The 25856-nt window shown below is 34.8% G+C and overlaps 1 protein-coding gene across 2 annotated transcripts; it reads left to right on the top strand.

The window, feature by feature from the left end:
* The first annotated feature begins 2634 nt into the window (after window positions 1-2634).
* Window positions 2635-16474, top strand: LOC118264786 (uncharacterized). Of its 2 annotated transcripts, XM_035577419.2 has the most exons (5): window positions 2641-2806; window positions 13537-13619; window positions 14363-14440; window positions 15509-15985; window positions 16094-16474. In XM_035577419.2, the coding sequence occupies exons 2-5, from the start codon at window positions 13577-13579 to the stop codon at window positions 16150-16152; spliced, it is 657 nt and encodes a 218-aa protein (XP_035433312.1). In that variant the 5' UTR covers window positions 2641-2806; window positions 13537-13576; the 3' UTR covers window positions 16153-16474. The 2 variants fall into 2 exon arrangements, with proteins under 2 accessions (XP_035433314.1, XP_035433312.1); XM_035577421.2 differs by having other exon boundaries at window positions 2635-2806; window positions 15509-16474.
* Window positions 16475-25856: the final 9382 nt, after the last annotated feature.

Raw genomic sequence — 25856 nt, 5'->3', positions numbered from 1 at the left:
ATAAACCGTGGTGGAATAAAAATACGAGGAGACGAGGATTACACGTTTTTACATTTTTATTCCTCCCTCGAATCAGCATGCAAACATTTTTCAATGCCCGGATTTGCTTTATTTATTACGAGTTTGACTACACAAAGAACCGGCTCAATATTATGTACATTGAACCATTTTGTTCAATGTGTATGTAATTGCAGACAATTGCATTACATTTGCACACTGTTATTTAAATTCAGAAATTAGAAATTGCGTGTTAATCGAACGCGTAATATGATTTATTTTTGACTTGCATACCTCGAAAACATATAATTATGTAATTCAAACTTATCTGCCTCGTTGGTCAAGTGGCCGTAAGAGCGACTGCCGGGCTAGGGGTCGCGGGTTCAATTCCTGTGCCGGGCATAGTAAAGCTGGGTGATTTTCGGTTTTTAAAATTTTCTCAGTAGTAGCACGAAGTCTGGAATTTTGACCGGTATTACACTATTGCCTATTTGTTGTAATTGCAATTAAACCAACCCTTCCAATTATTTTCTAAACACCCGCTAAAGTCTACTCATCATTCAAAAGAAAATAATAATGTAAACCGTTCCATCTATCGAAAGATTACGTATTCTAAAGATAACTGCTCTACAACACAAAATACCGTATCGTATCTCCACGTATAGAGGTCTTCAATCACTAGAGGACCCGACACATAAGCCGACGACCCGAAAGAAAGGGACACACTTGAACACCACACATATGTACAGACACAGCAATTCAACCTACACCAAACTGTAATTTTTGCCACAATTTTCAACTTTATAGTTTTTGAAATAACGTCGAAAATTCATTGAAGACTTTGGACAGGAAGGTGAAGGTTGACGTGATGGTCACTGTACTTTGTATATGCGTCGATATTACGACATTTTGGGTTTGTCTCAACACTTTAGGGAATCTTCACGAGTTTTACTAGTTATGTTCCCCAAGAAAAGGTACAAAACATCGTGAATGTTTCCCAATGGTGCCTAGATATACTACCTAATACTATAAGTAGTATGCTATTGAGCTCATTGCAATATAGTGAAAATGTAATATATACCTTATTAAGATGCAAAGAAGTTAGATTTCTTAATGTAGATGCAAATAACACTCCTTTTTCTGATTCATATTTATCTATATCTATATATTATTAATATGTAATGTATACTTTGGATGGTTTTCCAACTATTACAACTTAGTAGCATAGCTAAATAGCACGTCTCTGGTAGAAAAGCCCCTCAATGTTACATTTGTCATCCAATAAAATATACAAGGGACCAAAATCACAATGTTGCTTTAGACAAAGTGAAAAATCCTAACCACTAAAGTCTTAAGCTTTGAAAAGGGTTTGTTGTACTTTTTGTAAACGAAACGAAAACGATTTTAATGACTCTGTTCTGCTCAGTCTGCGTCCTGCAGACTAAAAGGCTAGACGATAAAAAAGAGAACATATTAAAAATGGTTCTAATGAATGTTTATCCAATGGCTTAAATGGCTACTCGGTTGTGGAAACGAGCAGATTCTTCGTTACATTTCATTTTAGACTTTAGAGACTGTTAGTTATTTGAAACAGTATCTAAAGTGTTTTTTGGGCGTACGAATGGGCCGGCTCGACCGGAGTGATACCACGATCTCAAAGAAAACCGACGTAAAATAACGCTCGCGTTGTCCAATTAATCCCCAATGTTCCCAATCCTCGATTCCCCAATAACCCTATGTTGCAACGCACTTGTAACTTCTCTGGTGTTTGGGGTGTCCACGGGCGGTGGTGATTGCTTACCAGGTGATCCGTCTGCTAGTTTACCAGGTTATACTACATAAAAAACATTTATATTTTTCTAACGAAAACCTGTACGTCGCCAATAGTAGTATAAAGAAGTCAACGTAATAATAAACTTGGCGAATAGTGAGTACCACATATTTTATGTAAAATACGTATGTATGTATTTTATCGTATTTTATTTACGATATAGTCATGTAATACTTTTTTATATGATACTCAGTACATACCTCGTCGTAACTAAACAGTGAATGTTTTATCTATTCACTCATAAAAAGCCTGGAATAAGAATATCAAAAGAAATAGTAGGTAATTTAATTTAGTTCACAACCTATTTGATATAATTTATTCCACAATTTAAAAGAAAGTATTTCCATGTTCTCAAATAGAACTCTTGAATACAAAAGATTGAAAAAGCAATTCAATTATGAGGAATAAATGCAGCGGAATGTTGTGGCTATTGCTCAACGTGGAGGAAGTTAATTAAGTCTCTGAATAGAAATTGATTAACAAGAAAAACTAAACCAAAACAAGCAATACAATTTAAATTCAAAGGGCAACGTGTCTGATTGAAAAGCCTACCTTACAGACATGCAATACAAGTTTAAGTACGACACCGAGGGAGCGCTGGGGTGTAAAAACCAACCCTCACATTCACTATAAAAACCATTCAAACTTTGAGAACGCATCGTGACGTAACGTCCATTACAGGCTCTCATCTTTTGTGTTACACACTCGTTGGTAGTTAACATTCAATGTAATAGACACAGGGTTGAATTGCGAGGGGTTGGCATGCAGCCTTATAGTAAACGAAGTTCGCGAACAACCGCGTAGTCAGTCGGATTCGAGCCTTGAGCGAGGGAGCACGCGTCTCGCTCGCTTCGAAATCGTTCGTTACGGACAAGAACAAAGTTTTGTGACTGAAAAATAAAGTTCAGTTTCGGAGTTCGCAATCAAACTGGGAAGAGTTTGTTTGAAATTCGCATTTGGAAGTGCGCGTAAATAAAGGTTTGTAGGCTCATTCTGTATTTGCATAGGTTTTGTTAGAAAGGGTTTCTGTTGTGTTTAGAATTTAAATTTTATGCAATCCTTAATTAGTAGGTACTTAACGCCCACTCTAAATATACGATGGGAGAGTTTTAAATGGACGTTCTAAGGTTGTCAGTGTTATATTTTTTGGAACCTTTAGACTGAGTAAATACTAACGTTATGCCTTTGAAACATTTTGATTGTTCAAAGACAAACAATGTGCTATACTAAGCTACATTTTATTTCACTTTGAAAGCTAATGGTGTAGCTGACATTACGAGAACATAATGATGATTGCCACTACATAACGACTTTATGTCATCTGTCTAAATACAAGCCATTTGTCACACTAATTGTTATGTGTGAAAGTTTGTGACAATGTTCACATGTTTGGTGCCCAACTGGGTGAAAATGGAAGGGTTCCATTTAGAGTTTGATTAATTTACAAGGTTGCTATATGTATGTGTATGAGTACTGGTAAAAGTTATGAAGCCAGTTTTGAATGGAGATGTTTGGTACCTAAAATTCGTTAAATGTTTAGGATTTTTTCAAACCAACTGCTAATAATAATTTTGTTAGAGATAGGTCTAAAATATTCGAAAAATAAAATATTTGGTCTGGACTGATGAAAGTTACAAAGAGTTTGAAAACATAGTTTTGCTCAGTATTAAATTTTAATTTGATTATTATTTTAATTTCGTTACAGAATCAAATTACGGTCCTTGATAGAAGATTTCCAAAAATTCAAATCTTTCTAATGTTAAAGCTTGACCATACTTTCCAAGCTTGACTATGTGCTCCAAGCTTGGCCATAATCTACTATCTTGGCCATAGTCGCCAAGCTTGGCCATCGTCGCCAAGCTTGGCTAAAGTTGCCAAGCTTGGCCAAAGTCGCCAAGCTTGACTAAAGTCGCTAAGCTTGGCCGTAGTTGCCATAGTCGTATATTAGGTGTATATGGTTTTAAAATATGGTATATAATGCAGATAGTTTTCCACGACGGTGTAAAAAGTATTAAAATTTCAGCTACCTTTTTTAGTTTACTCACATGTATTATATATATACAGACATTGATAAATATCTATTATTATGTGGAACTTTGAACCATATTATAAGTAAGTAAAGTACCTTTTATTTCCACGTTAGAAACATAATTTGTATCAAAACTTGGGTAAAATAAAAACAAAGGGTAATAAATATGATTAAATATGTAGGTACCTAAGTAACCAGTTGTTTTACTGCTATTAGTAATCAAGTACGTAATTTTCAGTCATTAGGTATAGCCTGGCGCCCGCCTACTTATATTTCAGTCTGAAAACAAAACTGTTTGGGCCTTGAAAATTAAGGTATAGATTTGAGGTACTTGACATTCGTACCATGTATTGGTTATGTATTGTTTTACGAATGTGTGGGTGGTTTCATTGGTTGATGTAGTCATATTTTAGGGTGCTTTTCTACCAGATGTATGATCTATGTAGCTATACTACGAAGATCTAATAGCTAAAAAAGCATCCTAGTCCACGAAGCGGGTAGAAAAGAGTGTTCATAATATAAAAAATATAATTATGTATAATATAACACCGACGTTTACACTTTATATAAATTTGAAAACCCTCTTATATTTTACCCGGGGCTCGAAACCAAGGTTCGTTTTTGAGTAGTCGTTCAATTTCAATCGGGCAAAAGTCTTCCTTATTACAATAGACATAATCTTGAATGTTAAAAAGTAAGCAGTATAATAACATCAGTCTACGCTTTTCAGACACAACAGGCGTATTTATGATAGGAATTAAAGCTGGTCGGCTAAAATACAGTATTATTTGTCCTTTCAATAAATTGTTTCGATAATGTTCCCCGATAAAGGTGTAATTTAAGTTTATCGTACAACCTGATTGTTGTTAAAAACATTGTTTAAATGCTCCCTCTGTATATTTTATACGGTATATTGTTTCGGCTTTTGAAGTTTGTATTTTAGTGTTTCAGTGCTTTACCTGTTCTACTTTTTTGGCTGCTTTTGGCTGATATAGGGATTGGATTAGGGGGAGGCCTATGTTCAACAGTGGACGTCATCCGACTGATGACGATGATCATGATGAGTGATTTTATTTGTACACTCAATTTTTTTATTATTTAATATCAGTATTACTGATGATGATAGAGAGATACATCCTCGTAAAAGTAGTCACAAATTTGTTTGTATAGCATATATTTATATTATATTTTCAGCCATGGTCGTCTCACTGCAGGGCAAAGGCCTCCCTACCCTCCTTCCATTCGTCTCTGTGTAGAGCTTTCTGTGGCCAATCCTTTTCATAGGCGTCGAGTTCATCCCGCCATCTCCTTCTGGGCCTGCCGCGGCGTCTATTGACGTTTAGTGGACTCCACTCAGTGGTGAGTTTTGCCCACCGCTCGTCCGACATGCGGCAGACGTGTCCAGCCCAGTTCCATTTTAAGCTGTATAGCATAGTTAATTAGTTATTATGTACCTGAATTGGAAAGTCAACTAGAACTCTCTGGTTCTGCAGTCTCAATTATTACTACTCAACTAATGAGGCTATTGTCAATTAAAATTAACGCAGTCAATAATAGTCTGCATTGTTTTTTAAATATAAATTACTATAAAAAACATAAAATTCAAAACAATCCCGGAACAGCGGTCGGCTTAGCAACTCGATGAAGCTTGAAGCGAAAATAAAATTCGATGGAAATAAATAAAAGATATTCAATAGAGGATTTTGTTACAGAAAATAGCTCGTGGTCACGTGTTTCAATTTTAGGATTTCGCTTTATACGAGTATGTTTCATACTTCCAAAGCACTCTGAATTTTATAAAGTGGAAAAGGATAAAATAATAAAACAATGTTTGAAGTGTTATTTTTTCCGGGAAGTACACATACGTTGACGATTTGTTCATTAAGCTTCATGATAATATGTATTGTTCGATGTTTTCACCGAACACCTTACTCAGCTATATTGGCGTGACGCACCGTCCTAATTGAATATGTTTTACGATATATTCAGTGCACTTTCGTCTACCGCGAGAATCGGCTGCATTCAAAACATTTAAATATTTCATCCTTGATAAGTTAAGATAAAGAATATTTAATAATTATAAGTAATAAAACATTATTTCTCTTCTTAAACAACAAACTACGTACCCTAACATATTTTTGGTCCTTCGAGCCGGATAGGACCACGCATCACGTTATTTCGGAATGTAGGAGTTGAATTCAGTTTGAGTCATATTTAGGTAATCTAGGTGATGATGATACCGGTTGTGAGTCGACCAGTACATCACACAAAAAAAGGTTTCATGTGAAAATGGAATCCTTGACACGTTGTGTAACAGCTGTTTGTCCTACCACTGCTTCAACTATGCAATCAAGTGTTAAGTGTCACTACACACTAATTCTATTTACCGATATTTTTTACGTCAAAAACTGTACAACCTATATACACAAGATTTCACTTTATATTTTCTTCAAATCATAGTGTAGCTAGGGCCGAGGTGTTTGTGTTTTGTCTAGACAAGACGGTAGACGTGCCGTTCCTTACTTACTTTAGTCACGTAGCCACGATAATGTAGAGCTAATGTACACATTTACGTTTAAGTAAGAACTTTTTACTTCACACCTAACATTAGTGTTCGGTAAAGTATTCCTTGAAAGGATATTAAAAGGGTACAAACGACTTAGGGTATAAAAGAGTCGGAAAAGTTGTGTTATTTTTGTTTTTTGACAATTGAAGCAGTTCTTGTATCTGGCGTATTGCTATTAAATCAACAGCCTGTAAGTGGCTACTTCTGACCAAAGGCCGCTTTTTGCACCATGAAGGTTTTGAGCATAAATCATCACGCTTGCTCAATGCGGGTCGGCGATTTCAAACTTATAATTTGAAATTATAAGTAAGATTTCCTCACAATGTTTTCTTTCACCGTTTGAGTAATCTTAGAAAGTGCATATGACTTGGAATAAGTCACATTTAGACTTGTTGTTGGTAGGTTTCGAATCCTCCTTTCCTGATGTATGAGAAGCGAAGCGTCTTAAACCTCTGGGCCACTACGACACACTTCATATATCCCTATTAATATACCGTCAATTACTTATGACGAAAGACGTATAATTATGTATCATCCATCATGATATGATGATACGAGAACAATATTATTGTTCCACCAGTTGTGCTATCTATGTCCTTTGTAATAGGGATTTATAACGAGGATTTATCACATTGTTATCGGCTTACTTACGTAACTGTTTGACGAGGAGCTCGACTAGTTTCAAGCCATGCTAGAGGCTCATATTTATGAATAACATTTCGCGACACCGGACGCGGTGATTGTCGCGCTGATATTCTCACGAAAGTTATAATAAAAAAAATTAAGTTACATTTTTACTTAACATTTCCCTCAAATCTAAAGTATTCGTTAAATATTTGCATTTCGTCTAGACGTGCTCCGTGCTCCCTGCTTCTCACATGTCGACGATAATCCAGAACTAATGAACATTTACGTTCAAACGACAAGTTTTTACTTCGCTTACACTTTAATACGACTTTTTACGGCTGTGAAGTTTAAAAGAAGTAGCAACGTTCTATAAACGTCAGTGTAAAGTATCGTTATCGTTCTGTACTGCATGTGAGCACTTGTTTGAGTTGAAAGCACGCTTCTAGAATTTTCTAGAACTTGTTAGTTTAAATTGATATAAAATTATTATGACTTCTTTTTTATGTATGTGAGTCAACGGCAAGTCCGTTTTTCTGAACTTCTAGGTCAGTTGTATAAAAAACATTTTATATGTGCTTATTTATTTTTTAAATAAGACGTTGCCCCCTCATTTATAAATTCACACACACATGACAAACAACAATTTGCAGATTACACAAAGAGTTGCTCCGTGTGGGAATTGAACCCGCTACACGTTGTACGCAACATAATACCCAGCCACCGTACAAACCATGCAGTCACTTTACTTTCACCGCAAAAATTATTCTCTAATACGTAAATAATTACATAGCTCCAACACTACCGAATAAGAATTTATTATTCAAACCACAAAACAATACCTCAACGTAACATAAAACGCAGAAAAGAAACACAATTATTTATACAATGTAAAAATGTAAACATTAATATCAATACTGTTTTAATTACAATAATAAAGAAAAAATACTAACAATATCTCAACAAGCAGCCAACATGGAGCAAAAAAGAAAAATCTAAATATGCAAATAATGGAGGTGACAGGTGTAGATAATAACGCCGTATATTAGAAGAAAACGTATTTTAATAAGACCTCAGAGAAAAAAAAAATCCTTGAACAAATTAAAAAGTCACCACATCGTTCAACTTTTGCCCTCGGCACAGGAGAATTCCATAAATTTCATTTTAGATGGCAATGTCGTCGAGAAACCTGAAAAAATGAGGTATATTTTCTCTTAGAAATTTCGAGAATGTTAGAATTTCAATGGCTTCTTGGTATCGCGCGATTTCGATCCTTAAGTTATGTTTATTTACACTTTGTAAACACCTTGATATTATTATTTGAAATACACTTGATAATAAAAATAAATCGGCAGTGGAATTAAATGTATTTGTGTATATAAACCTTATTATCTTTGTTGTATCATTAAATAAAGCGAGTGTTTCATTTGATATGAAAATCTTGGTTTCTTTGCGATGGAAATTCTATTCATGTTCTAGAATATATAGTGGTCAGGACTATTTTTTCTATCTGTGTTTTTTTTTCATTGAATTTTAAACTTTGTATGAAATGAATAAAGTTGAAAATGTAATACAGCTATTTGAGAGAAAAGAGACCAGACAAGTACCGAGACGGTTAAGCATAAGCTTAACTGTGTCGGACTGCGCGCCCCGGGGACCAGAACAATTTGTCTTGAATCTCGCAATGAAATTAATCAGAAGATATCATTGGATGAAGGAAAGCAAACTGTTTTTCAGATCGTTTCGACTGAATTGTCTTATTAGATTGGGATAGTTCAGAATTGTCTAAAAGTGTGAACTATCATAATCATAATTATTTCTTCCGTAATTTTGTCGCGCATCTATAGTATGAGTGCATGTGAAATTGTATGTTTGTAAACGCACTCACGACACAGGAGAAAATCGTAGTGTGAAGCAACGTTTAAAAAAATTGTATACCTCAACGTAATATCTACATAGCGCATCTATATATTTTTTATATTTTGAAAATGCTAATGTAATGTATTTAAAGTTATACTCGTATTAAAATAACACAAAGAGTTGCTCCGTGCGGGAATCAAACTCGCTACACGTTGGGCGGCAGCCGGTTGCCCTGCCAGCAGGTCAATCGTGCAGTCGTATTCAATAGTGAATGTTATAGGCTTTTTTTTTGAGGGGGAAAATCATCCCATGTCTTCTCTTGCCCTGGGTGAGGCGAGAGGGAGTGTCAGACTCTTACTGACTAAAAACCACCCCGTTCCTACTCCTGCCTTTCAAACCAGAGCTCCGATAAACCTGCTAGGCAGTCCGCAGCTCCGGATCAGGCAGCAGGCGGATGGGCCCCACTGTGGTGGTCTGATGGCTCTTTAAGGCGCCCACGGAACGTGACGTTATAGGTTAACATTTTTTAACAAGCTTGACAGTAACTTAAGATCCTTCCAAGAAACAAACAATGATGTTCTGTATAAAAACAGTTATTTTCTTACGGAAGATTTCTTGTAAAATGATGACTGGAAAGGATTTAGATTACAAGATTTCCAGTGAATCCATCCACCCTAGTTTCTCGTTACTAATTTAAATATTAATGTTACAGCTGTACCTTGGAAATATTACTAAGAAGGAGATTTAGTTTGATAAGGGTCGACGCGGAACGACTGGATTGAAGTCAGCAAAACTCTGTTAAAAATTAATCTAAAAATGTAATGTTTCAAAAAGTTGCTAACAGTTGGCTTACTTTGAAGTATAGAAAAACATAATTTTGTGTTTCAATTTGATATAACTTGACTATGTACAAGTAGGTATATGTAGTTCCGAAATGGTAATAAGTCATGATCAATGAAGATAGTATTTTCCATCATTTGTGATCTTTGCAGAATACATTAGCACGTATTTTTTAAAACAAGCAAAAAAATTATCTCTACCTAGATACCAGTTGTAGTGGGTATAAACATATTATAACCACTAACTGAGTTCAGGAACTAGATCCTATTGCTAGGAGATTAGCGTCCACAATAGCTTGGCTGTGTAGCAGATAAACCGCTACACAGTCACTAATATTTTACTAAACCAAATATTAAGTTAGGTACACAAAACTTAAATACCTCTTACTCTATCAGTTAATAAAAGCCCATTATGATAAAAAGTTCAATCATTCGAACTATTCTTACCTTGAATAAAAAATTTGGTGTTCCCACTAGCACCTTCTGCTGAAACCGTTTTCGTATTCGTCCCTCGATCCGACCCTTTAATAAGTAGTTGCAGATTCTTTTCATCCGATATCCTGAAACGTTTAGTTTAGTCAATTTTAGATGCAAATATAGATTTGTAAAAAATAGTATACGTATTATTATCTTGACGGCGGCGACTGCAGTTGTTTTTGGTACTATCAGCTCACACTGAGCTTGTAAAGAAAGCACCAATGGCACGCGCGATACGCACCCAGATAGATTTATTCCACTGTTCGGTGAATGACAATTCGCAAGTGTATTCGCATATTCGGTTAATATGTTTGTTATTGTTTGTTTATTTTGTTTTAGTAGCTTCTATCGCATTAGATTAAGTTTAAACCTGTAATAGTAGATTTCGTAAACCTATTTTTATGAAAAGCATTCTTCCACTCAGTGGAGAGTATATGGAGAGAGTCATTATCCAGGAAAGAATTATTGTGGGCTGTAAATGATGATGATGATGATATCAATACCCTTAGTATAAGTCTGCTTAAATCAAAACAAGACCGCATTCGGCGCTCTGATTGGCCGGTTCGAATTTATCAACCAATCGAATTTACCAACAGCGCCAAACGAGCTCTCGTTCCGATCTAGTCAAATGCAAAGCAAACTCGCACTAGGGGTACATGTAGCTAACACACTCAATGTAAAATAAATAGGTTACATGAGTGGAAAGCGTGAAAATTCGGAATAAAGCTTCTTACGTTTAGTTAGAGGAGAATTACGTCTATATAAGGCAATTTGTAAATATTTAAAGCATATAACGTTCATTGTAATGTACATAATTACATTATATTATTAGAACGTCTGGCGTCTGTACGTCTAATGACGGTACAATTATTAGCTACTCTTGTTTCTAAACTTGACCTCGTTTAATTACAAAATTACATACATAATTTACACAGCTGTCTTGATGAGTCAGGTACTATTGATAGGTGCTAAGTAAAATATTGTCTTTTTAATTTTGGTGTGCTGTATCGATGGGTGTTAATTACAGTAGTGTTCATGCTTTTTTTCCGTTCAGGAAACGATTAATATTGTTGTCGATAAATTTTCATTTAAGTTATTTATTTTGCTATCGGTTTACTTTCGTAACTGTTTGCCGAGGAACTCTGCTAGTTTCAAGCCATGTTAGAGGCTCATATTCATGATCAGAATTCCGCTACACATGACGCCTTGATTGTCGCGCTGCTACTGGAGTTAAACAGTTACCTGAATAAGCCGATAACACAATAATTAATATAGGTAGTCTCACGAAAGTTATTTCATTTTAGTAGTTCGGAAGCATGTTTAGCTTAATATTACCTAATTTTTGTTCTAAGATTGATTTATTTGTCGACTAGCCGTGAAATCATATTGCTAAACGTGTCGGAATCGATTCCCAGGTCGAGCAGAGCATTATTATCTTTTCAAACATTTCTAAGCAATAACACGGAATCTGAAAATATTATGTCATATGCTCAATGATATGCTCAGTGATATCACACTTGTAATCATTGATTCAACAAAGCAGTCAATCTATCCAGTAGAGACAAGTAAATTTTATCTCTGTTTCGAGGATATAACTATACCCAAATTCCTTTGGGCACTAAAGGACCCAAACCCATTGTATTATACGACCTATCACGTCACTGTATGGTTGAGAATGGCCTAGCTCATAAAAGCATGCCCAACCTCTTGACTCAGTTTATGACACTCGCAAATTGAAATGAATGACCTTCAGAGGGGAAACTTGAATTTTCTAAGCTTGCGTTTACGTTTTTCAGCTATATTGAAAGTAGGTTCTTTGTGTATTCATTTTTAAAACGGTTACAAAAACTTTGTTAGTTAGTTTTTGTTCAGTAAAATATACATTATACTTAGTACATAACTCATCGTGAAAACAATCAAATTCCAATTGATTGCTAAATACCGATCAAAAATTTATATTTTTTTGATCGGTGTATAATCGTAACTTCCAGTTGTGGATATTGTAGATGAATTATTTTTTTTATGGTATTAGTCGGTAATTGAGCATACGGATCACCTGATGAGAAGCACGCCGCCGCCCATGTACACCAGAAGCGTTACAAGTGCGTCGCCGGGCTTTTGGGGGTTATTGAGGAATAGGGCATTGGGAAGATTGGGTATTGAGAAGGTAATTAGGTCTTCGGTAATCAGACTTACACAACAAAACACAAGGCAGGCGTTGTTTCCCGTCTGTTTTCTATGAAGCCGAAACATGACTCTCCCACACCCAAAAAAATTAAAACAAAAGTCATTCAAATATGATCTCCAAAAAAAAAAAACTTATTGACATACAATTACTTCTCATAAAAAGGCTTTTCTTTTTAAAATCACCCAACTGTGTCACGAGTACACAGATTACGTAACGCACAGAGGAATAACTCAGCGCAATTCTCGAATATGTGGGACGCAAATTGTAACTCAACTATTCTTTTTGCATACATCACTGCGAGGCTAACAAAAAGTGTTCGCATACTTTTACACCGAAATCACGACGTGCCTCTACTGAAAATTCTGCTGTAAACTTTACAAATACCCAACACGAAGTTCAGCTTAGTTCGTGGTTAAATATTTTGAAGCCACGAAAGCTAAGGCTTATTTTATTTCATTTTGTGTATAACTGGTAACTGGTAGCTGCGCTCTTTCGAAATTTAGGTCTAAAGAAGATGTGAATAGTTTGAAGTTGTTTATGAAATGTAGGTTATTTGGTCATGAATTAAATAGTCATGATTATGAGACTTTGTTTTTGAAAACACACTAAAATACTGTATTTCTTGTTATGTCTCGAAACAACCATACCTAAATCGAAATTTGACTTATTCGAAATATATCATACACCTGCATGAGAATCGAACCATGGAAATACTGCAACTATAAATGAATATGTTTTATTAAAAAAACTCAATAGTAGCACAGAATACCGGAATGGTGCCCAGATATGGCAAAGGCTGACCCACTATTACCTGGGACTTATAACACATATGGTAAAACGACGCGGCGAATACGTTGTATAGCGGAATTACGTTGGATATATAATTATAACTTTATAACATCCCAGAAAAGTAGAAAATGTAATTCTTAGAAATCACAATACGTAGTAAGTTGTAAACAACAATGAATAAATATCATTTCACCAAGGTACTCTATTATGTAGCAAACATTTATAACCGGCAAGTTTCGATGATATACTGATAGGGACCTATTTCAGACATCATTACAACAAATACCATGAACATAGTTTGGCCAACTGTATTAAGTTTAGTTTGTATTGTTCCAGGTTCCAAGGCTTCGGTGAAACGCTGTTATACAGCCGTATAATGGACTACACAGTCTTTGTTATTGTCTTCGTAGTGTGTATCAGTAAGTAAAATCTATACAAATTCCATTTCTATATAAATTCGAGTAAATATTCTCTCTATTGTACACACATGTATCTAATATTCGATCATTTGGAGCACCATATAATAGGGTAGATGACTAATTTTTATTTTAATGTCCGTCTTGTAGATTTATTTAAAACAAATACTTTCGAAGATATATTGATTAGAAATATCGCGTGATGTCACTTCTAGGTACATTTTTTACGTAGAAATTACGTATTTGCTCCCACTCCTAAACTTTAATTCGTTTTATCAAGGATTGTTAGCTTGTACGACAAACGGTCTAATATATTTTCGTTACCTAACTAACAGACTAAATAGATTTTAAATTTTCATACCCAGTCATCATTCCTATTTTTCTTCAGAAATTTGCGACGACATACTATTAATTTATTGACAACGTAAGACAATATTTTGACGATACTCATGAAATTCAATGAAACTCGTATCGAATAATATCTCATATAGGAAGTTTCTTCAAATCACAATCACAATCACGTAAACATACTCAATAACTCGAAGATTTATTATTTACTATAACACCGACGAACAAAGAAAAAAGGAAAAATCGGTAAATATATCAGTGCTCCCGGGCAAAACATCAATCGAAATTTCTATCAATACAATAAAAACGAGATCATTCTGAACCAACCTTTGAGAGGTTCCTATTCATTCCGAAATTACTATCAGAGTAGAAATATACCTTTAATTTATTTCCCACAGATCAAGGCGATGGACATTGGAAAGAAAGGGACAAAGAAAAGCTTCGGCATGATATTGAAATGTACAAAACGATGGCAGGTAAGATATGTTACGGATAAATACATAATATAAATAAGAAAATACTTAACGTTAATGGGCACTGACTATATATGTTTTTAACATTAAAAGTAAATACTTTTCTTACTTTTGACGATGCTTCTAACTCTAAACAAGCTCTTTATCCTTAATTTTCTTCTATCAATATTGGATTTTGGTTTTACAGTTACTATCGATATTGTTAGGTAGACATTATGACACGTAACGCCACTGTGCAATGTACACGTACTTTTCACCATTTGTGTTATAAGTCCCATGTAATAAGGGGTATGCTTATTGCCATATAATGGGCACAATTTCAGACTTCATGCTATAATACTGATTTTCGAAAAACTGAAAATAGTCCAGCAGTTCTTTGACCCGAAACCCCTTCGGGGATAAAACGGTATTTTAGTAAATGAACAGGAAAACTAATTAAACGTACACACAACCTTGGAATAGATAATACATAGTTTTATGTGTTATCTGAAACTTCACCATAAACTTGAATTCCTAAGTTCTGATGTCTTAGAAACGCGATCACAATTCCAAGAGACTTTCAAACCGACTTCGAAAGAAGAAAGAAGTTTTGCAATTTTATCTTATTCTGAGTTGAAATCTTTATTAGATGAAGTTTTTGCCATTTATATACACGGATAAATCAGAGATATATTATCTGCAAATACATTCGTTGTAGGTACTCAAACACGTTTTTACGTGAATTTTGGAAATCAGTATTTTACTGTCTAATTTATTGTTCTTAAAATAAATTTCCTTAATTACACTTGTACAACATGATTCTCTTACAAACATTTCTTTATTACTCTCCGTAGATCCTCATTTGTAACACAGAAAATGTTACCTTTTAAAATAGACACTTTTGAAGGGGACTGACATCGTCAACTTCCTCCTCATTTCGCTAAAATATCTGCTTAATTCACGGCAGGAGCATTAACAAAACAAAACAGTTTACAAACGATGTCATGAAAATTTGTTCCTTTTAAAACTTTCCCCTTTCCCTAACAATCGCTTGCAAAAAGTGTGTCTGACATATTTCAATTTCCTTTACAGAAAAAATTGAGCGCGAGATAGAAAGCTTTTACGATGAATATCCAGAGGAACGATACAAGGGGGATAATGTTGATAGAATACACTACAAACATGTAACAAATATACTGGATCGTAAAAAAGAAACGGGGAATGATGAACATAGCGATAAAATAGAAAAGAATTTTTTATACACCAACACTAGTCATATAACGAAAGATGTGCCCTCTAAACATTCTATCAATGTTCATAATCCTGTCAAATACGGAGCTTTAAACAATAAACTTAAGCCTAGTTCTCTAAATCCACAATGGCCTAAGTTTGAAGATATACTCTTAGCTATGGGTAGAAAATATGACTGGAAAAACGATAGATGGATAAAAATAAAAGGAAAATTAAAGATGGACACAAAAGAAGACATCATAAATACAAGAGGAGATAATAATAGTATCGAATATCACGAGAAACACAAGTTCAGCTATAGAATCGTGAAACTAAAAAGTAAGAGCAGAAGAAACGTTGTGGTCGCGGTATCGGCTGTGAGATAGTGCGTAATGAATGAAACAGTAAAATAAGCCAAAGAACTGTAAAGGGACATATTTTTTGTAGATAAAAACGGGACCAACAAGGGTGGCGCCGGCATTCGATCGTTTCAAGAAGACATCTAGGCTGGAATGTTGCGTCGATGTGTAAGCCACGAGTAATGACTGCAGCTGAGTGAACATTTAATTGTGTTAATAATATAAAGGCGCTTCATTGTTTCCTCATACGCCCGAAAAATGTATAGTTATTGCCTATAAATATCTTAACAAATATGCATGTAATTAATTAACTCTCAAATTGTTGTCTGTTATCGCATTAGTAGAGCTCTGAATAGTTTCTGTTTTCGCCATATAAAAGCTAGATGTGTAACTTTGAACTGGTAAAGTTAAACGGGTCTCTGAAATATCAATATATGAACGAACGTTAAAATAAACTTCTCCAGTAAAACTTTTGTTTTATTATCCTCCTGTATAGAACTATTTAGAAAAGTTTTTGTTGATCCCTTGTGTGCCATCCTTATTGATTTCAACAGCCATTTGAATACGAACGAAAATAAAACGAAGTTAGTAATCACGTCATACATTTCTACGAAGATGTTTATCAAGAACATTCTATCTAGACCAATGGCTCTGACAAATCGCTGCAATTTTATTTTTAAAAGGATCCTTATTTTAGAATAAAGTAGTGTGAGCTGTGATCTGCGAGGTTTGAGGAGAAGCCGTCATTTTTCATTCTCAAGCGTCGCTTGGCAGGAGTACGAGTATGAACAAGTTCCCAGATAATTTGTCGGAGCATATTGTGTTTTCCCACGTCGACATATGCATGCGAGATATGAGTGTCATTTGTTACAAGGGAAGTAAAAAGTTTACGAAAACAAATGACCTCATTCTTTACCGCGGTGAAAAGAATATTTTCAAAATGCTCTTGGTACGATGTTTTTAAATGAAATATTTGATATTTAGTGCTAATACTGACTCCATAATGTAATCCTAGTCTCAATATGGCTGTTTGTAAATAGGTATACATTGTCTAATCCTCATTTACATAATAAATCTTAAATTCAAATTTTATATTAAGGTGGTTGGGACGGAACATTACGTCGCCACCGCGCCGTGGCATTTTGCAAAGTGTGCTTACAGATGATAAATTATCATTATGCCTAACTGACATCATGATCGATTGAGTCGTTAAGCTAAGGTTGACGATGTTTTGTTTGAATTTTAACAATGAAAATAGATTAAATTCGCTGTATTTCAAAGTCTATGTCAATATTAAAAAGTAAATTAAAGTAGCTAAGCGTGTAAAAGGAAGTAATGATAAGAAATGGATTTAAATTAATAACGGTTCTCTCGGTTGTCACAATGCAATTTTTAAATGAGAACAAATCTTTTTACTTTTTGTCATTCGTCCTTGAGTTAGAGTGGACAAACAATTTTAATTAATTCAATAACAAAGAAATGTTGCCTCTTTGTTTTGCCTTTTGTGGTAACGTCTTATCTGTGATTTTTCATCTTCATTTTCTGGGTGACCTAAAATATTTTCTTATCTCGTAAGTCGTTTCACAATGTTTCTATAGAATCTTTTTCATAGAATGTAGGGCTAAAAGAGTTTTGCAGGGAGGGCACGAAATATTCAAATACTCTCCGTACAATAATACACCTTAATTGAAGTTTCAAGAGTTTCTTGTAGGGATTTTTTTTTGCAGAAAAGTACCAAGAAGTCGGTGAACCTGGACATAAATGTTAATGGCGATATTTTCGGGTAATACGATTTCACAAGAATGAACTCAAAGTACTTATAGTGCGCGGGGAATTAGTCGGGCGCGTGTTAAACTTTTAAAAATTCATTAGTCTTTTGTGTTTCAATAATTGAACAATTACTATTCACGTTCTTTTGAGATTTGTCATCAATCCTCATTGTCTAATCTCATATGGGTTGCAAGCAGTATGCAAACCACCCACCCCGTCATTCCTGTTTGCCACCTAAAGAGCGGCCAACAAGGTCCGCACAAATTATGGTGCTTGAAACTATGTGACCGTTTCCACTGATACTAAGCTATGTAGCTGTACGAGAAAGATACGCACTACGCAGTTCAAGTATGCGATGTATCAATAGTCCCTAAGCCATCCGTACATCCACCAGTGCTATCTTGTGCCATATAAAAAGAATAGCTTAGCTGAGTCAGTTTCCACCAGGGCTGTGTGTGTGCCAATGAATATGATTGGTAGAAGCCAAACGCATCCACAGCAACGTAGCATAGCACACTTCTAGTAGAAATGCAAGATTATAGCCAAATATTCTACTACACATAATTACACCTTTCATTACATATTATAATACAAATAATACAATATTACACCTTCCATTAAATAGAATACAATGCGATTACTTTTACAGTATTTCAATAAACCATTTAAAATGTAGGAAAACGTAAAAAAAATATGGGCTGTATCTATTAGCGTGTGTTGTAATTAGTGCGTGGGTCATCATCGTTAACGTTTGTTTGTGTGAAAGAAATACTCATTATGTTATTATTTCCTTTCTTGTTTTTTTTTTTGGTGAATATACTCGCAGGTTACTTTGTGGTTATCATTATTGTTTGACCTTTCCTGCTTCGAATATATGTTTAGGAGTTGTTCGGGAATGGAATGATCGATGTTATACTTATATACTTACTGCTATACTTGTATTATTACCTTAGGCAAGGTTACCAGTCTACTACGTGATGATAATTATACTTGTTGTGATTAAAATAATATGTAGTTGCAATTAATACTTTGTTTTATTGATTAAGAGTAAAGGACAAAAGGATACGAAGTTTCAGGTATGTAAGATTCGTAGCAATTGGCGGTCCATTGTCTCTGCTTACCCCCTTGGGAGACAGGCGTGATGTTATGTATGTATGCATGATACGAAGTTTTAGTCAGTAATTTAGGGATAAAGTGTAGTCGCCGTATTCAGAGTCATTTAATGGTTACTTAAATCAATCATTAGGAATTGGAAGTTTTAATAATTCTGAGTGCGGCAGTAAGTTTTTCACTTGTTATAAGTAATAGATACGATATAGGCATAGCAATATTGAAGAAAGTAGATATTTAGCGTTGTGTCAGAAATAAAATAGAAAACTTCGATGCTGGAATCCATAGAGATAACGTTGTTGCTGATAGTAGTAACTAAAAACAAAAAAAAGGTTTTCCTGTGAGTAAGTATGAAAATTTTATCACTTATAAATAATGGAGAATATAAAACTCTCTATAAGAAAACAAAACCACTCCACTTCATATATTCAAACACCTAAAACAAAATAATTTCGTGTCAAAACCATCCACCATTCGCTTACAAACCAATTTCACTCGTCTTATACGAAAAGCCTTTGAAATGATTTGTAATTATTCGTGCCGGCCAAACATACCGTGTAAAGAAAGCTCTCGGAAAGGTCGGAGGGCTCTTTAGGTCGACGGTCGTAAGACTGATCTCTCGGCAAACTCTAGCACCTTCGGTAAACACGGTATTTGCTTTACCTCGTCCACGACGATCCGAACAAACATCAATATTCTCATCACTACTGAAAGAAAAAAAACAAGTCTCAATAGCTCCTTTTGAACGATTTATAAAATACTAATTGGGTCCAAAAAAGGGTTGAATTTTCTAACAACTTGTTCTTTTTTCGATATCAAACTTGTAAGAATTCTGATCGCGTTATGAAAGGCGAGCGAAGGAAATGGGGTTTTCTAATACCTGGTCCCAACAAACGCGATTCTATTGTGTCTTTATGTAGTTTTTATTGGTTTCTGCTTGAGAAGCTGCTACGGGAAAGAGTAAGATGGAAAACTCTTTTAAATATATAAAGTTTATTTTTGAAACGACGGTTTATTTCCTTCGGGAATACAGTTTACTATTACATAATTGAATAATAAAATAGATCACACGCTGAACGCTTTGGAATTAGGTAGTTAATTATTCAATTCATCGTGCGATGCTTTTCAGTTATTAAAAAAAACGAGCTATTCACAATTTTTATCATTTAAAATAATTTATGCAACACATGGATGCAAACATAACAATTTTTCAAGTGCATGTGTTACAGGGTAAACGCAACAAAACTAACAGATTAGGTCATCACAAAAAAAAAAAAAAAAACAAAAGACGAACGCGAACGTGATCTCGTTGAAATACGTGACTGGGATGGTCTGTAGCAAAAATGTGAGTTTTATGATTTTTATACGAGTGGCTACCAACCCTTTTTTTGAACGAGTGAATAGCCTGTCGCGGACACGAAAAGTGATTTTAATACTGTAGCGAAATCTTGCTGTTTTTCATTACTTGCTTACTTTTATTAGTTTACACAGTTCATGCTCTCTTCATTGTAATACAGTATCCTTAATATGACTTTCCTTTACGTTTATACGAGAGCGCGTTCGACGCTCTTATTGGCCGGCACAAATAAACCAATCAATCAGAGCGCCGGACGCGCTCTAGTTTCGATTACTTTAAACGTAAAGCAAACTCATACTAAGGTTACAATTAGTTCATAATTCAGTTTTCAATAAATGAAAGATGATATATAATAATACGTGAGGAATGATATGACTATATGAATGTTGCGGAGTGGAAATCACGTCTAGGCAAACGAACTACAGAGCGACCACCAGCTATAGATGGAGTGACTGAATGCAGAGAACAGAAGTTCGAGCTCAATGGCGTGCTATTAAAGAAGCCCATGATTTAATAGACTGAAGATGAAGGTAATGTATTTTGCTAAATCAAGAGTAATAAAAAGCAACGCAGCGTCACGTCTTTTATCCCCGAAGGGGCAAAGGTGCTCATCACTTTTCACCATTTGTGTTATAAGTCCCGTGTAATAGGGGGTGAGTCTATTGCCATATATTGGACACAATTCTGGACTACTGGACACAATACCAGACTCCGTGCTACTACTGAGAAATTTTTCAAGAAACCAAGAGTAATAGTCATTTCAAATATTAAATTTATTTACATCTTGTCTGAATTTTGTACGGTCTGTTTAACATTACTCTACAAAACTCACTAGCCAGGAAAATAGTTCGCTAAGAACTCTTTTCGCTCATGGCTGCTTTTGTAAAAGTCTTTATTCGACTAAAAATCTTATATTTTGAATACTTTTTACTGGAGAATTCATAAAGAAATTGCCTTTTACTAATCATTTGAGTCGTTCATTCGTGTCGTCAATAAGATTGAAATTATGAAGACAGAAAACTAAAAACAAGTTGAGAGTTTGACCTGATTTAGGTTGGAATGGTTGCTAAACGAATAAAAAATTATAAACGTATTAATTAAAGTGTATGTTAAGTATGAAGAATATTTTATTGGGCTTAAAAAAGTTCTTGTTACAAGACCTTCATTAGAATTCAAGTACTAATTACGAAACAAGACTAGAAAAAAAAAGCCTTAGATACTAACAAACGTTAAGTAAACTTCACGCTTTAGGTAAGTAAAAGGAAACTTTCCGTGCAAAGAAAAAGGTTTGCAGAGAAAGAGTTCAAATAGTATCGTATCGGTTACTTTTGTCTTGTTGTATCGAGCCATTTAGCCGTGTAGGACCGGGGCCACGTTTTGTATGTGTACATTCGTTTCAATTTGTTTACACGATTCCAATCTTTCCAATCTCAGTACACACCCGCAGATTGGATTCCATGGACAGATAAGAACGTTTCCAGTGAACACGTCAAATATATTTCTGTTTGCGATGTATTTGTACCACTAGATGTTTTGTTAGGATATGAATTTTTCATTACGATGAAATTCGAGACTGTTTATTTTGAGAATTTCTTTTAGAATAGTCAATATGCTTTTAATATTGGAACTGGTTTAGGGATACATATATTATTATTATTATTATGGTTTTTTTTATTATAAAACGTTGGCCCACTCTAGGATGTTCTCCTGTGTCGTGGGTATATTTCTTCTTCTCAGTCGTTTTGCTCTTGGCAGTAGAAAAAATTACTAGAATTTCGTATTTTTTTAAAAAGGTTGTACCTTATCTAGGTACTTGATCAAAGAGATTATTGGTGGATGCAGCTACTACATTTTTTTATGCAATAGGGGGCAAACGAACGTACTGATCACCTGATGGTAAGCGATCAGCGCCGCCCATAGATACCACCAACAACAGAGAAGTCAAAAGTGCGTTGCCGGACATAAGTTAAGGATAAAGAAATAATAACTGGCTCGATAGTCACAAAAACCATTTCATACAATGGTCAGGGTTTCCTTTGACATGTCAATCATCTGTTCATATCATAGATAATATACAGTATCACATGTTTTTCCTTGATTCACGGGTAGTTAGGTAGTTACACCCACAGTTTATCTGTAAAGTTATTATTCTTTGTTTAATGTCGAGCCTATTTTTCTTAGAGATAATTCTTTTTTATGCATAGATAATGAATGAGTTTCTAAATAAAATTTAAGTAGTAATTTAGTAATTGTTTATGTTGCTCCAGTGTAAATAAGTTTACATGAAAGCACTAACCTGATTAAAAAAGTGTAACCTATGGAGTTTCTTGCTCTTTCTTCTCCATGGGAGTTTACACTTTGGAACGCAACGCAAATATTTTCACTAGACGCCTGGCTGACAGACAGGCATCTAGCATCTATTGTTTTTCATATTGCCTTGATGTTCAAAAGTGCCTACCGTTCTATTTGCAATAAATAATTTTGACTTTAACTAATTTAAGGAAAAACAGGATGTTTTGTTTTCTCCCCTCGTCCCCTCTTATTTATTCTGCCGTAATAATTCCGTTCTTTCTCCAAAACACCAAAATACACTTCCTAATACAAACACGACCATGTTTAAAATGTAATACTTTAATACATGTTTGTGTTTGACACGCTCATATATCAGATAGCTAATGTATTTTGCCAATATGCCGCAAGGATCGTTTACATGCAGGCCGCATGAGCGATGGCAAAACATTTACCTACCTGCCAGGCAATAACATGTTTGCCAGGCAACGAATATTAGGAAAAGCTTTTACCTTAAATGGAACGAGAAAACATATTTACATTATGTATTGACACACACACACTAATGAATGGGGTCCAATATACCCAAATATTCGCTTATTTTCGGGATTTTTGTAACACAGAAAAATATTTTTTTCTCCTCTCTCGGTCTATTGCGTTCAGATTAATTAATTATGTTGATTATGCAGTGTTCAAAACGAGGGTGAGTTTTTGTTTTTTTAACTTGAAAAAATAAACAAGTATTGTGATAAATGGTGTTGATTTAAATAATAATTAAAAGTGTGCCACGGTTGCTAAATATAATAAACCTACGTTGTATTTGACAATAAATTCAACCTAGTTTAGGGAGGCCGCAATAGATGCGCAATTCATCGCTTGAAATGTAGCGGGTCTCAGGACTAAGGTTACTCATTTGATGACGTCATAATACGTTGACGAATACACTGCAGCGGTTTTGTCACTCTTTAATGTCGTCATACGTAGTTGTGCACCATGATAAACACTTTTTTAGAATAATAAAAGGCCTACAAAGATTGTGTTATTGCCGTCAAAGATTTCTTATAAATGTAGAATAAATAAACATAAGAGTTTGTGGTTAAATTATTTATACACAAAAGTAAGAACTTTGTATGTAATATAATTAAGTTACGTCACATTGCTAGTAATTAAAAAAAATCAGTAAAAATGTACCAGCTGGTTCCTATACCTTTCTCAAGAAATTCCAGACTGCACGGTGGAATTTGGAAACGTGCCCGATTGGCAATAAGCGTTTCCCTGTTGGCTGCAGGTAATCTTGCGATTGTAGTACTTGTCTCAAGTTACGTAGCTTTGGTCTTAAGCCTGAGTGAGCAGACGAAATAATACTGTACAATATTGTCCTAATACGTGAAGAGGTTTAATCGACGTATCCACTTAGTTGACATGTTATGAATGAATTAGGGTGCTTCTGCATTTATGTAGCTATGCTACGAAGATGTAATAGCTAAGCTGTGAAACTGTGTGATAGTTTCTGCTGATACTAAGCTATGTAGGTGTGTGAGGAAGATGCCCAGTATGCGATGTATCGATAGTATGGAAACCATCCATAGCACGCATCAGTAGTATACATCTTTTCATATAAAAACATAGCTGACCTGAGTCCGTTTCCACCAGTGCTAAGCTATGTGTACCAATGAATATGGTCGGTGGAAGCCAAACGCATCCACATCAACGTAGCATAGCACAGCTGTGGTGGAAAAGCACACTCAAAATGAAGTAACGATAAAATCAATTCTCATTGAGACGACGATCATGGCAACATAATCAAGAATGAAACAGCTGAATCTAAATCTTATTTTCTGACTTTAGCTGACCCATCTGCTCATCTTCTACTCCACAAAAAGCTATCACCACATAAACATTGACTCATTACTGTCAGCCAAATGTAAGTAGTGCAATATATTAAACCATATTAATTAAACATAAGATATTAAAAATACCATTTTTAAAATAAATTAAAGAGAAATAAAAACTAACTTAACGTGTCGAAAAAGTAATCCTCATCACAGTCGTAAATAGGTACGGTTGAACAAATGCAGAATAAGGAGTGAACACTCACCTTTATTTTCCTCTCTCAAAATGAACGATCCAATACCCAACACACAACGACTCCACAAAGATCTAAATTCTAGTCCCTGCCAATATAACTCAAGGGATTAGGAAATGACGTAATAACCAAGACGTGATTAGAAAGGCACTAGTCGATCTTAATATTCAGTTACCAAAACTTGGCCAGCTATTGTTATCATGTCTAAATCATAGCTATTATTAGATTTTGTCAAAGTTATTATAGACAGAAGTTATAGAAGAACAAAGTTAGGTAAATGTGTATTATTTTGCAATAATTAGTTGGATTTATTCGAGATAATAATCACAATCACAATTCACTAATCTAATAAATGTGAAATTTTGTTTGTTTGCATGTTTGTCCGTCAATCACGCTGACTAGTGTCAGCGTTATTGACGGACAAACATGATATTGATATTATAAACTTTACGGATATTGATGAAATATGGTATACAGATAAGGTATGAACTAACTTGGGTGATAGGATACTTTTTATCCCACGAGAATGTGGACGAAACCGCTGGTAAAGGCTAGTCATTACAAAATATTACACGCCGAGCATCTCGATCCTGTCTGATCTTTCTAGGAACTGTAGTCCCCACGCCTAGCAGGTAACAAACCACAAACCTCTTGAAATAGAGCCCTTGACGGATTCTCAAACGTAAGTTATAAGGCTCATTGAAAATACTTACTACGTACTTAAGTAGGTACGTAAATATACGGATTTAAAAGAAATTGACTGCACAGTTGGCGCGGTAGCTGGGCAGCCGGCTGTCGCGCAAAGTGTCATAGGTTTGATTCCTGCACGGAACAACTCTTTCTTTGATCTACAGATTTATTGTGGTGTCATGTCTAAGTGAAATTGTATGTTTGTAAACGTTTCCACGATCCAGGAGAAAATTCTAGTGTGGACCAACGTCTTTTTAATAGAGAAAAAAGAATCCCTTTGTAATCTATACTCCACATTTTACAGAATGAATGAATCTGTCTGAAAGTGCAAAAGAAAGGTTTAATTAGATGCTCCGTAAAGCTGTATCAAGAAACTATTTACTTTGTTACATTAAAATGCCTTACTTTAAAGATGTCACAACTTTTAAATAATCTGATGGTATTAAAAAGTTTCGTAACAGTATAAATGTTAAGAACTACGTAGTTAAGGGTTTAAGTGATAACTTTGTATAAAATTGTAATCCGAATTAGATTTAAGACATTGAAGTA

The sequence above is a fragment of the Spodoptera frugiperda genome, chromosome 26 (genome assembly GCF_023101765.2).
Source record: "Spodoptera frugiperda isolate SF20-4 chromosome 26, AGI-APGP_CSIRO_Sfru_2.0, whole genome shotgun sequence".
Taxonomy (NCBI): domain Eukaryota; kingdom Metazoa; phylum Arthropoda; class Insecta; order Lepidoptera; family Noctuidae; genus Spodoptera; species Spodoptera frugiperda.
Note: the sequence above shows the minus strand (reverse complement) of the source record. Positions and strands in the feature narration are given on the sequence as shown.

Coding starts and splice junctions, on each gene's coding strand:
- LOC118264786 (XM_035577419.2), top strand. CDS start 13,577: ATGGACTACACAGTCTTTGTTATTGTCTTCGTAGTGTGTATCA. Junction 13,620..14,362: donor TGTCTTCGTAGTGTGTATCA/GTAAGTAAAATC, acceptor TATTTCCCACAG/ATCAAGGCGATGGACATTGG. Junction 15,986..16,093: donor TAGAATCGTGAAACTAAAAA/GTAAGAGCAGAA, acceptor TATTTTTTGTAG/ATAAAAACGGGACCAACAAG.